A 13,881-nucleotide genomic window follows, 5' to 3' on the forward strand; every position below is an offset into this window, starting at 1 on the left:
ATTAATATTTATATTAGCAAGAAAAGTTAGTGTTCGTTCAAGTTCATTAAACATTTTATTTTACATGTTTCAACATCCATGAGTACTTATATCACACAAATTACCCGGATTATTACATGCACTTCTTTGCCGTTTAAAACCTCTCTAAAGCAAAAATGTGAAGAAGCAGTAAGTATTACTTCCATCTAAGTTTAGTTATCAAACAGAAAGAATTGAAAGTGAGTTGCGCTTGTGGACGATGTCGGTAAAAGTAAACAACATTAAACAAATTAATACAGGCATTGAGCATCAAGTGATCACCTTCTCCGCAGAGGAGCGTTCCCGTTTTTGCAAAGAGCATCCACTTTCTGACACTTGGAGCAGTTCGTCACTCTCTGAATCTAGTGATTCACTTGAGTGTGGAATTGGCAGCGGGGCTAACCGTGGCCCTAAAAAGTTGTGTGCTACAGCTTGCTTACATGCAAAGTATTATGTGAACAATTATGTTTGTAAGTTACGAACAGTTCTGTGCCACATCACTTCATGCATGTAGATTTACGTAATTTCGTGTATTCGGTTAAGTAAGGGACTGAGTAAGGTCTGGCTGATCTCTTCTAATTAAAAAAGTACTTCTCTCAAAAACCGCCCAAATAAATGAAACTTGGAATATCAGGTTACTTGAAAACTAACCATTTCGCATACGATAGGCTTCCTTTTCCACATCATCTGATTCGCTTCGAAGAGCAGAGTACCTTAAGGTTTCAGATATGAGATGATAATATGATTTCTCGAAAAAGGTTCAAAAGATGAAACGAGAAGCGAGACGAGTCGCGTGGTCACAAATGATTTCTGATTACTGATTAAGAAGGTTGGATATGAAAACTGCAGCAATAGTGTGATTGAACTGCAGCGTATTCATTTCAAAATCATCATTTTGAATTACAGAGGTGCGAGTTAGAATAACTGTCAGTATTTTATCCGTAAAATCAGATAACAGTTTCATAAAATGCGGTTACATAGTAACAGCAACATAACACTACTGCATCGTATTCGCAAAGAAACACTGACCTTTTCCGTCGCCTGAAGCGTCTTCTATTAACTCGGTTCCAGACTGCAGATCGCCTCCGCATTAATACACATACTGCTAGTAGCATTGTCGAGAATGAAAATGTTATCCAAAAATACACCGACGACCATGCTAAAAGAGACAAGATCAAGTTAAACCAAGTTTGAGTGATCGGGTAGCTTACCGCAATCTTCGTATTTGAAGCCAGCCAAGAGATAAGCAAAAATATTGCCCATCCAAAAACTATCGCATTCACACTGTTTGGTTGCATCGTTACATTTTCCGTGTCCAGAACAATTAAGCTTGCAGTCTACAAGGTTTGAAAGTGAAGGAAAGACAGCTACGAGTTAATACAGTATTGATTGCAGAAGGCTTACATAAAGTTTGTATGACAGAAATATGGAAATCCGTAAGCATAGTTGACTCTTGACGCAGAATTTTTACTGCTCTTTGAGCTTTTACAACAGCACTGGAGTATTCTGTAGATATCAGTCGTCGATGTCGCATCGTATTCTCTATGAAGCTAAGATGAGAATTGAAGACCACGGTTTTATGATACGGTATCATCATCAGCGATTACCGGGAGGTAATTTGCTGTAGATGTTATAAGAAAAGGAAAGGAAAAGAATCGAACGGGTACCCGAAAGACAGCAATGGACACGGGAAGGTACCTGGTTTTGAACGAGTTCTTGCCCAGAAAACAGCCCTCAATCTGCCGTCCTGTGCCAGTTCCTCAAATCGCGTGAAGTGCACCATGACAGAGTCGCTTTCCTAAAAGAAAGGGTAGTGAGCTAAAGGTAGTGAGCTAAAATTTAGGTCATGAGCATCTCTCCGATGGAAAATACAGAAGCAAAAGAGATGGAGAAAATAGATAACCTATAAGACCAAGATAATAAGCAGAAAACCTTTACTTCCTGGAATTCTTAACTATGTTTCAAACAGAAAAAAGACTAAATATCAAGAAAAAAGTTGTTGAATGTTTAAGTGATAGAAGGAAACTTCTCACATGAGAGAGCAATTCACCTCTATGGATCCTGCAAGGCTAGCTTCAATTCTGTCTTGCAGCTTACGGAGGAGGCGATAGGTCCACTCCTTCACATCCTTATTCATTAAGATTTCGACTGATTCAATCTCTTCCTCCCCTAAACCTCTCAAAATCAATGAAATCAACATGAAATCGAGCAAGCAAGGAGATTTTGAAAAGTAAACACTAGCAAACATGAACCATAATTATTAATGGACAAAGTAACCTTTCATTACAATCAGTTGAACGATGGTGGAATCACTAGCTTTCTGCTGATCAAACACTGTGAGGTTGTATAAATGTGTTCCCTCTACGATTCCAGTCAAAAACATTACTGCCCTATGCTCGGAGCCATCGAGAGCAATCTGAGAATTGTGTTCTTTGTTGGACACAGATTGAAGATGATGAGAGCAAAACTCACCATAGAGGCGGGAACCTCGTCAAAAGGTTGCCAGTGGAAAGCAACAACTCCGGCATCGTCAGTGGACAGCGATGCATTCAAAACGGCTATAGCTGTTGGTAGACGAACAGTGATATTGGATGCTCGAGCTACAGGAGGTTCATTTTTACCTAAAACAGTCTGCAGATATGTAACCGAAGAAATCAAAGTGAAATGATCGAAGCAGTTCAAAATTCACTTCGTTCAACGCTAATGTAAGCGGACGCAGTCGCGTTTAGACCTCCATCATCAACTACGGTCAATACAAAATGATATACTCCTTCGATAAATCCGGAAGCGGTTGCCTTCGCTTTGTCAGCATTCACCAAAGAAACTTTTGTAGGACCCCTGAAATGATCAAGATAAAGCCAGTTTCCGGAAATAAATAGAATAGAATAAAACGCTTACTCGACTTGAGTCCATAAATAACTGATAATGCTGCCATCATCTTTGGCATTGCCGTCGAGAACAATGGCAGATTCAGGGAGAATTAGTGTGTGATTTCCACCGGCATCGGCAACTGAAGTATTAGTTGTTATATGATACGTCACAGGGCGGGTGTGGTGTGAGGTTCCGCTGCGACTGCACGGTCGATGATTCTAACCCTCCTCCCCTTCCCCCTAGTGCCAACCAACCCTTCCCAACGTCGAGCGATTGTGAATTGAAAAAATCGCGTTGGTACATCGCGAGCGGAGGATTGATTAAAGCCAGACACTGTATTTTTCATCCTTCACGACACGTCACAAATTACATTTTTCATCCTTCACGACACGTCACAAATTACAAAAAAAAATATTTCAATTTAAAAATTTGTCATGATGAATGAACTAACCAGGAGGTAAATTCTCAGCCTTATTGACGAATATGCTGATACGTGCAGAATCTTTCTGCCCTTTAGTATCCTTCACGTCTAGCTGGAATTCGTACGGTCCAAAGCGCTCATTCGCCTGTATATTCCTTAGAGTAAGTATGCTCGTTGTCGATCCTGAAATATCTTCATGTATTATTAGAGATAAGTGTCAGCACAGTCAACAGTCAAGTCGAGTTATAATAAAGAGTCAACCGCTACGAGGATAAAAACAAAGCGAAAGTGGAACAGATATTTTCTCTAACCAACCAGCTAAGTCAACAGATAGTTTCCCAGACAACTTGTCCACACGGAACCAGTTATATGACACAATCCCCTGAAAAAAAAGGGTACGCCTATTTCATAGTAAATGTTACGAACCGCAAATGAGAAACACACTTTGTCATCCAAAGATCCATTTCCACACAGGCTCACTTCTGCTCTTGGAAGCCGTATAGTAAGTGAGCCAGAGTGCTCTTTGCTGCCACACTCATTGATATGAGCTTTTGGTGGATCATCACGTTCAGTTTCAACTTCTACACGTGCTGACGCTGATGAAGTTAGTCCACCATTATCAGTCACCAATACGCTAAATAATTAGTTTGATATAGGTAACCGCTGAATGAAAAGGTACCTGAAGACGTATGTGCCTGCAACCATATTATCCAAAGTCAAGATAGGAGTGTTCATGGCCGGCAATGGAATGCTAGGCCCTTTATCTTGAGTCCATTTATACGAGACGATTTTGTCGTCATCGATACTTCCTGGAAAGGAACAGCATTATTGTTTACACTAATGGCGTTGCATCAAATTCACCTTCTGCATCCAGAGTAAGTCTGGATCCTTCAACTCCGTGAACTGGAGATTCGGGTCGTATCACTGCTTTTGGTGGTTTATTCGGAACTTTCGCTGGTTCAACTTTCAACGCATAGTTTCTTTGTCCGGAATGTGTGTTGTTCGAAACGGTGATTCGGAAGAGCAGACTTCCAGGTTTTAACTGAACAGAAAGGATAAGAGATCTACTTATAATATTATATATACATATACATATACATATATATATATATATATATATATATATATATATATATATATATATATATATATATATATATATATATATATACTTTACCCTTTATCGGCTAAAACTAGGTTTTAACTGACAATAGGTTACTTAACGCTGATCAATCGCTTTGGGATACGCCAATGGTTTCAACTTCATTTCAGAATTGTAGAGATGTATGGCTTGTGTTGGCTAGCCGATGTATTGCGCCTGTTTCTGTTCGCACATAAATCTGGTATGAACTTCACAACTTCTCGGGGGGTGGGCGGAGGAAGGCTTGGTTGGTATTACTTTTCGTTCCTTCGGAATAGTTGTAGTCAGAACGACAGAATTATAATAATTATAGTAGGCACATTATAATAATTATACATATTCAACTGGGCTCATTTAATTGGGGTGGAGCAGAGGAAAGAGGAGGTGTCTGCCAAGTAAAGAAAGAGCATGCGCTATGAAAGATGAGTCGCGCCCAATCGATTGAACACGTTCGATGCCGATTATACTCCGCATATAGCCTTAATGAGCAAGAAAGTGCTTCTTTTCTGTACAAAGAAACATGTCATACTTTCTGTATTTAATTCTCAATGTGCCAACCTGTGACAACTCTAGCACAGAATTTTTGTACGAGGAGGCGAACGCAAGCCCAGACCCTTGTAGTAGTTCCCACAGATATGAATACGTATGCCCTGCAAAAAATAGTGGAATTCTCTCCATCAAGAATGGATTTTAACTATAATATTACCAAAGGAAATGTCTTCGTCAGACAGCACAACCCTTGCAGATATGGAATCAGCTGGAAGCTGTACGGTTGCAGGGCCGTCGACGAAGAACTTTGTCACATTCTTGAAAGTCCACCATAATGCTGAAGACTTTCAGAAACCCACAGAAAGAACAAAAAGAACTAACTGTACGAAATGCAATATTCTCTGTTGTATTCGATTCGACTGATAAGATCTTTGAAGTGAAATTAGAGGGAAGGCATGGAGCACCATGGAATTCTCGGTGAAAGCCAGCTGTGCATACACAAACTCCAATCTAAACACAATTTGAGTGAGCATAAGCTTTGGAAAGGGGTGCGCAGATAGCATTTCTTTAAAAGAAATACTTTGTCAACTTCATTCTGCTGTCTGCATTCTTCATGACCCTCTAAAGAACACGGGGATCCTGTCTCAATGTCGCAGAGTTCGTCTTCCTGAAAGAAGAGGCTTCAGCACAATCATCCTCCAGCCTAGTAAATCGTGTCTTGATACCGGTTTCTTCTTCCGAGTCTTTTTTTCTAATGTTCTCGTTAGATGCACTACTTTCTCAATTGCGTTAAGCTACTAGCTATAGCAACAGAAAGTTGTGGTGGAACAATTCTAAACCTGGCTAAAGTTCATCAGTTCCTTGAATGTTCTAATAATTACGAAAGAAAGATGAACGAGAACAGTGCTTTTTCTTGTTACTGCACAAGAACCTTGACATTCGCAACTGAGCTTGCAGAAGTGTTTAGTAACAATTTCCACGACTAAGAAGAGCCAAATAACATCCTCACCAGCAATTCCTCTGTGACACCCATCCTCACCATCGCAATAAAACAACAGAGACCACTGAGGGTCAAAAAGTTCGGGCTACTAACCATCGCCAGTAGTTATTGAAAAGGCACTAACATAGCTGATATGTACCTGAAATTGAGGCCATAAAAGGGCGTTAAACGCTCCAAATCCATCCAATGAATTGGTGTCACAAAAAGGAACGGGCAGAGCCCAAAAGGTTCCTCTCGTTTCAGACATTGAGAACGGGGCATAAATTCTCGATCGAGCATGAAGACGAGCAACGGCTGCGTTTTTCGAACTGACTGAGATCCTAACGATCAGCGTAGGAGATCTCTTAAAAGTTTTTCTTTCTTGGTGATTACCAATTATTTGGTACTTCTAACTATGCAGTTTATCTTTATTCTCTTGCTTTCGAGTTCCTTATACTATTGTACGCTTTTCGTGTAGCTGCAGTTCTTAAACAAAACTTTTAGTGATGTGGATTTTATCACGTGTATGTCTCTTCCCTTCAGTTATCTTTTAGTGTTTTGAAGTAACTTTACTCATGATACAAATGCTACCTATTTTCTGCAGTACAAATGTCATCTGAAGCAGAAGCCTCGACAACATCGGGACACAACCCAACCACTAGCTCGACTTCTGTCCAAGAAAATGAGCCAAGGGAACACTCTTATGAACAGAAGTCTTTCGATGACAGTCGACAAGAGATGTGGAATGAAGCGCACGAGAATGTCAGTGTTGGAAATTACTAATTTCACAACTTACTTTATACCTAAAACTATGTTAGGGGTGACACCTGCTTTTTAAAAAGAAAAACAGAAAAGTCAGTTTTCGCTTCCCCCTTTCAGATAAAGCTGCAGTGCGTCTTCTAATCAGTAACTCTTCTAGAATGTTGCCTCTAGTCCTTCGACATCTGCGCTGTCGTTTAAAGATGATCACAAATTCAAAACTCCTGCTGTTCCACCGCGTCGACTAAAGGATCGGCCACACGAAATCCTTGGTTCACGGAAATCTCGCTCTTCGTTTCCTTCTTCGGTACGGTTCTCAGAAGACTTTTGCTACTGTTATGATATCACAGTTGGCACTGTTGTGGCCTGCTGTTAATGCATGATGATTTTTTCAAACCTTCTGTTCTACGTTCCTTTTTCAACTCTCATTTTTTAAAGATGGTAGGACGTTTGCCGGATCAAGTTGGGGAGAGTAATCGATCGACACGAACTGTTGCTGAACCTTCTACACTGGATTTAGAGGGTGAGGGATTCCTATAATACTTTCGCATGAACTATTAGGTTGGCTACTTATTTTTTTACACACGCTTACCCGCTACTATTTCATAGTTCCTTAATCACACATTTAATATGGTCATCCGTCGATGCACCATGAGTGTCTATCGCAGTGTTCCGTATTCTATGAAGGTTCCCTTGGACCTGAAGCCGGAGAGCTGGGACTCAAAGAACATTTCGGAGCAGTGGATTTAAATTTAGTGAAAGTTTGTTGAGTTGTTCTTTGAGTCTCAGGCCTCCAGCTTCTGGCTATGTGGAATTATAACCCTCCCAGAAAGAAGGAACGTTGTGTTAATCATTCATAATGAATAAATCGACTATGAAGGATGATCAATGTAAAATTAAGGTAACATAAAATTGTAAAACTTTATGCTTGTGTAGAAAAAATAAGTCGCTAACCTGATACTATTTGAGTGTGAATTATGAACTTGATGTCGAAATCCATTCTCCACCTTTTCAGCTCTCTATAAGGAAGCGGACGCTGAAGTAACCAGAGTGAACTTCAATGGAGATCTTCTCCTCTTGCCCAGCATACTTGTACATAGTGTGAGTTTCCTTTTTGGTCTTCTTTTTACAGGTCTTCTTTTTTCAGTGCACGTGAGTGCAAGGAACCTTCCTTGCACTCACGTGCACTGAAATTTCCTCTCTCTGCAAATTTAGAAGCTGTTTCTTGTAGGACTACATATTTCGTCAAGTCGTGTCTATTGAGACGTACTATAGCTTGTCAGAAGAGGCTAGAACCCATCTGAGAGTTGGTATATCGTATCATTCTTGTTCCTTGGTTATAGTGCTCTGTAAATCCTTGGATATTTTTTCCGGAAACGGAATTTATTCCTGCACATTTACTCTTACAGCAATTTTTACCCCCAATTAAAACAGTAGCTGAAGAGCAGCACGCACTCGCCTGTGCTTTCACCAAACGGTTGGACCTAGTTCATGGCAATCCGATCGAGCGGGTACAGTCCAAGCTGAAAAGTTAGTTTTCCACTTTAATGCATCTGATTGGCATACTTTCTGTTTCACGTTCAGATGGATGGTTCAACCCTGATCGCCCTTCGCAACAAAACCAAATTCGAGACAACAATAAAGTGCTATATGATCATTACATTAGGTTCTATCACATGAATCTTCTCAACAAACTAGTGAAGTCTCGCCATGTGAGTGATTTGTTAAATAAGGAGTTCCACTTGGGTGCTTTTCTATTTCCCTACTTTTCTGACGTGTTGTTTCAATCCAAAATTGTGTAACCATTTGTGTTAGCATACTACAGGCCGTCTTACAACACTTGATGTCAACAAGCGCCTCTTGCTCTCCGACGAGGCAGCCAATGGATCCAGAAACAGCAAAAAGGCGTAACGACATGGAAAGGATTCGACTACGTGCAGCGAAACGAAGCAGAGCGTGAGTGAATAGCTTCTGAAAGATACATTGCAGCCTCATTAACAGAAACTTTGCTGATAAAAAACCATATTCTGCACAACTGTTTTTTTTTTTGGGAAGAGGCGACGTAAATCTGGCGGTACTATTAGTGAAAGTCTTGTGTACAGAAGTTTTACTTTAAGATAACACACGTTGTACTTTCAACATTTGACCGCTGTCGCTCTTGTTATATATTATTTTCTTTGCTTGTTTTTTGCAATGTCATGAGAGAAATCCATTAAAACTTGCCGTAAAAGTTCTTTCATTTGTTATTCAGCATGGCGACTCATTTGAACCGCAAGGTGACTACTGCTCAAGAAATCGTTATCAGGAAATCCTCTTCTTTTTTTTTATCCTATATTTGTTTGCTGAACTTTTTGTTGTCTTTTAACAGCTGTGGATTCCAAAAACGTTTGCATCAAACGTGAATAGATCCTAAAAGTAACGCATCAAAATTTACTTCTTTAAAGTATGGCTCATACAAATTTGTACCTCGAGCATCGCTTTCCTATAACTTTTAAGTCTTCCAACTGGTTTTCAAAAAAGCTTCTTCTTCTCTCTTACTACAGCATTTCTAAGCATTTCGGCGTCATTCTTGGTGCCTCTTGCGCAATCATTCCCTCAGAGATCTCTAAATGTCAGAGTTGCAGTGAATGACGACATTTCGACCCACATCATATGCCCCATACATATTGCACCATAGTTTGTGGGCAAACGATTAACTGCTCTGCGTACTAGGATTAAGTACTAGGATGTGCTAATGCGTTCATTTTCGAGTTCATTTCAGAATTGTTTAAGGTTTATGAATGCTTTGGTGGCCTATACAATGATTTGTGAGGGCCATCTGTTGTGTCGAATCAGTGTTTTCGTCCTCCACCAAACAATTCTTTTACCAATTTATCGAATTTATTTATGAAGAACGACGGGCTTGATTGGTCTGGGGTGGTCCATCTCCACGTTGCTAGACTCTGAAACCTCTTTCCATTACGCTGCACCAGCTGGGCTAGTTTATCTCATGTATATTTTCACTTTCACAAATGAAGAATTTGATCAAAATATTTTTTTGTGATCTGCATCATTTTCATCCTGTTATCGTGGCCGTGACATGGAGCTTACAACTTCGCCCACTCGGCTCCGGCCGTTCACCTCGGTTAAGGACTAGTCAAAACACCAACATTGTTTGTATCGTAAAAATAAATTGCTGTGCAATACTTTCCTTTTTGAAGTGCTCCTTTGTCACAATTGATTTATACGTATTGTCTGAGCATCTGAGCGCGATCGAGGATCTCTGCTCTCAGCATGCACATCGCAGCTAGCATCAAGCACATGTTCAGTGCGCAAACTCTCAATATGCACAACAATCACGAAGGCCACATCTTTAAATTATTATGTGCAGCCATGCATCTACTGTTTGATTCATTCCTACATGTTGTTTACATGACTCCTCTCGAATAAGACCATCTAAAATTCAGTATCCGTGTTCTTCCATATTTACCACACCGATTTGTCGATTTCGAGTTTTGTTGCCGCAATTTTCTGCTTTTTTTTTTAGGATGATCGCCGATTGTCGGTTAAAAGTCGGAGAAGCGGGTTTCTCTAGCGATGAAGAGGGTTCGTCGTGCAATTTTATGTCCTCACACATTTTTCCTTAGAAGAATGAAGTGCAAATTTAGATGAAGATCTTTCGCTGCCAATTAGCAAAGGAGTGACATTACATACTGCCCGATCTACCCTCTTCACTCCCAATATGAAAGGTACTGGTATGTCATTTTTCTTCCATTTCTTTCATCGACGTTTGATTTCCCCTAATTTCCAATCTAGACTTGGATCTTCATCAGCCAACTCAAATGGATGATGTGAAAACTATGCTTAAGAAGTACAAAAAATTACGAAGAGAGGAACCTGTAATTGGCTTCTACATTCTACTCCTATTACTCGAGAAATGAAAGTTTCGAAATTTCTTCATGGTGCCTTTCAGCATGCTCCAAGTCTTGACATTACTGGAATCGATTTGGATGACGTCTATGAACGTGCTGGTGTTCTTGCACAATCAGAGAAAATAAAGCAGACAATGGAGGCATTGGAGAAGAACCTCAAAAAATGATATTTGAGTTTGCTTACTAGGGCAGATTACAGGTTGTACATATAATAAATGGATTATCACTAAACTACGTTTTCGACACGATTTCGAATAAGAGGCAATCACAAAAGGCACTTCCCGTTTTGTGCTAGGAACATGCTTCTCAAAGGAAAATTCACGTGAATCATGGATCGGAGTGAAGCTGGAATATTCTGTGCGTTTCATGATAGGATAAACCTAAGAGAGGCATCAGAATTTCTGTTATCTCTAGGAGTTTAGTGATTGCCAATTTCACTGTCGGTCGTATCTAGACGATGTCGATAAGCCCATAAGCACCAGATTCTTGAAGACGCCAATATGCAGCTGACCCGCTTCACAAGCCGCTATCGTCCTAAATGCGCTAGTGCGGAATTATAGCGTGTGAATGCAAGCCGTTAAGGATTTCGATTATAGGACGGTACCGAAATAGCGATTTTAAAGCAATCCAAACAGAGAGCGAACACAAATTACTTCATATTCGGGAATTGCGGCTATAGTTTCTCTGCGAGTAGAATACATGGTTGTCCGAACAGCTTCAGTTGTTAGTATTCAATACGAATATTCTGAAACATCGAATCGGTTCTCATGTAGATGGTGATGATGTGACACCGGCTAAGTGCAGGTTTACACCTATCCCGTAAGGAGTTATAAAAAAAAAACTCTGGCTCCGTAAATAATGTGGTCCTGCATTTTTTGAGTGTACGAACAAAATTCCACTACGGATGAAAGATAATAGGATTTTCTATGGGTGTGGTGTGAAAGTAGATAAGGATGCGTCTAACCACTCCCATGCTTTTAGAGAGAAAAATATATGAATTTTAGATTGTGGTAGCGGTTGCTCTTAAAACATACAGGTTGGATTCAACGCAATCAGTGGAACACATGTCAGAGGTTCTGTGTTCTGGCAAATCCACATCAACTTTTCTCCTCTTTTTATATTGCGACAAGAACATTTAACAAATGTTTGATAAATGTTCGGTAACAATTCTGAAGTTTCAAAAAAAGTCATTGACATGTTATGATTGTTCAGTGCACAATCAACGAGAAGATCATGGCTGTATGAGGTCAACCTCTCTATGATAGGTGTTAAGTGAGTTTGCGTGGTGGTAAACCGGCCATCGCAGAAACCCTTTCAATCAAGTATTTAATCGTGAAAATATAGCCACTCGTTGAGAAACTGATTTATGTGAGGTCCGCAACCTTTTGAAGTTGATATCTCTTTGGTATTTAAGAATCTATAGTTCGTGCTAGACGAGAGAGATCTACCTAAAGGCAGAAAAAGGTTGTAACGGTGCGAAGTATGGATTATTTTCATTCTTTCACACTAATAATAGTGGGTGTAAGCCCTACAGAGATGGTGGTTCACTGAAAGTAGTATTTACTAAGGGAAGCGTGTCACAAAATTGTCGTGATCTTGTACTTGCAACTACTTAACAATGTCGAGTACGCAGGCAGGTACTGTAGCCGGTAATCAATAGCATGTGGTTGTTCGTTTGCTTGCTTGTGTACGTGTGTGAACACAATTTTTCCACGAATGGATAATCTTTGTTCTCATCTGTCTACTGTCTATATATATATATATATATATATATATATATATATATCAGTCTGAACGTCCGGCTGAAGCCGGACTTCAGACTTTTTTCTAGTGTTCTCTTCGCTCGCCTCCATTGATCAATTAATCAAAATCAGTCAAAAACTACTAGCAGCGACACTTTCTGTAGAATCAGTTCTGTTTTTCTAACAACATTTTCTTCTTTCTTTTTTTAACTATAAATAAAGGCGAAAGATTTCATAGTTTTTTTTTTTCAAAACGCGTTCAGAGTTCTACATTTTGAGAATATTCAAACTTCAGCTTCAAACAATCCTTCAACACCAGTTTAATATAGACACAATCTGAAAATATTACTCGAAGTATGGTTTTCTTCTTGTTTTCCCCAACAGCTATCACAGAATGATGTTTAACATAAAATGACATGAACGACATCATCGCAGTGAACAAGATAATGTTCCTCATCAGATCATGTAAACTGATGGCTACTATCGAAGCAGCCGGTTTCATTCCTGTTTCCACTTCCTGAGGAAGAGATTTTACCAACCTGAGCTAAACGTGCAAGGAGACAGATGAACAGAAGAGTCATGGAGGTGAAAAGCAACGCGCCCAGTGGCCACGGGTACGAAACGTTTGCAAAGTCCCATATACCTTTTGCGACATGCACACGAAGTTACTGCGCGATAATACCGCACAATGGCACAACAATTCCACGCTGTTGAACTCGTCGCACCCCATTTTATAGCTATGTGGATCCGACCAGTTCGACGCCATAGGACCCGTTCCGCCCCGTTTATAACTAACTAGCGCCGACGCACCAATTCGACGACGTGGGACCCGTCCCGCTCCGTTTTATACTAATCTGGCTCGGGCGCACCAATTCGACGCTGGTGGACCCGCCTCACCTCCTTTTACCGTTCTACAACGCTGGAACACCAATTTTGCGCCCGTCGCACCCCCTTTTTGGAAATTCATTTGACACACACACGTGACAGAATAGGAGCATTACTATATAGCATGAAGATATATATCTTGAAATCTCTATGTTTGACTTTCAATAAACCTCGGCATGTTGATGCTTCAATAATTGGTTTCTTTAATTGAGCTGGACACGAGGTTGTTACTATCCTTTCTTCCCGGCTAACGTTTCGGCAATATCGCCTTTTTCAGAGTGTGAAAGGGTAAAATCGAACGTGATTCATCCGATCAAATGCCTTATCCGCCCAACAAAGAGAGTCTTAAGTTTACTGTGGACCTCATAGCTACAAGTAGATGAGAACATCGTACCCTACGATCAGATGACTATACTGCTCCTGCTAGATACCTTTTGTGAAGTGACTAGAGTAATCACATATCAGCCTTACGAAGAGCGTGAGCTCTCGCGTAATGCAGAGACATTCCTCTTTGCCGTTCATATTTGGACCCTTGGAGTGGATCCAAAAAGCTTCCAGAGCCTTGCGCGCTGCAATAGTAGGTTCGCACACCAAAGTTGTGATCTTAACTTCAAAATGTTCTCCGTTATGATAGTGCACCTTATGACCACTCACAGTGGAGATAC

General features: G+C 40.3%; 2 protein-coding genes across 4 annotated transcripts; one reads left to right on the top strand and one right to left on the bottom strand.

Annotated features, from left to right (window-relative positions):
- Positions 1-69: 69 nt before the first annotated feature.
- Positions 70-6,036, bottom strand: RB195_009787 (uncharacterized protein; the record flags this gene model as incomplete). 2 transcript variants are annotated; one of them, XM_064190495.1, is made up of 22 exons in its annotated part: positions 70-144; positions 301-428; positions 670-731; positions 1,048-1,177; positions 1,230-1,355; positions 1,423-1,560; positions 1,717-1,816; positions 2,069-2,187; positions 2,296-2,434; positions 2,491-2,639; positions 2,708-2,856; positions 2,917-3,028; positions 3,341-3,493; positions 3,626-3,692; positions 3,755-3,944; positions 3,990-4,119; positions 4,172-4,352; positions 5,010-5,101; positions 5,158-5,257; positions 5,322-5,450; positions 5,521-5,607; positions 5,950-5,973. In XM_064190495.1, the coding sequence occupies 22 exons, from the start codon at positions 5,971-5,973 to the stop codon at positions 70-72; spliced, it is 2,580 nt and encodes an 859-aa protein (XP_064048077.1). The 2 variants fall into 2 exon arrangements, with proteins under 2 accessions (XP_064048077.1, XP_064048078.1); XM_064190494.1 differs by lacking the exon at positions 70-144 and having other exon boundaries at positions 289-428; positions 5,950-6,036.
- Positions 6,037-6,528: 492 nt separating this feature from the next.
- RB195_009788 (uncharacterized protein) lies at positions 6,529-10,756 on the top strand (the record flags this gene model as incomplete). 2 transcript variants are annotated; one of them, XM_064190497.1, is made up of 12 exons in its annotated part: positions 6,529-6,681; positions 6,839-6,985; positions 7,117-7,201; positions 7,694-7,779; positions 7,910-7,984; positions 8,088-8,208; positions 8,263-8,390; positions 8,504-8,634; positions 10,205-10,263; positions 10,326-10,412; positions 10,474-10,556; positions 10,631-10,756. In XM_064190497.1, the coding sequence occupies 12 exons, from the start codon at positions 6,529-6,531 to the stop codon at positions 10,754-10,756; spliced, it is 1,281 nt and encodes a 426-aa protein (XP_064048079.1). The 2 variants fall into 2 exon arrangements, with proteins under 2 accessions (XP_064048079.1, XP_064048080.1); XM_064190496.1 differs by having other exon boundaries at positions 10,326-10,406.
- Between the last annotated feature and the right edge of the window lie 3,125 nt (positions 10,757-13,881).

Source organism: Necator americanus, chromosome III (genome assembly GCF_031761385.1).
Source record: "Necator americanus strain Aroian chromosome III, whole genome shotgun sequence".
Lineage (NCBI taxonomy): Eukaryota > Metazoa > Nematoda > Chromadorea > Rhabditida > Ancylostomatidae > Necator > Necator americanus.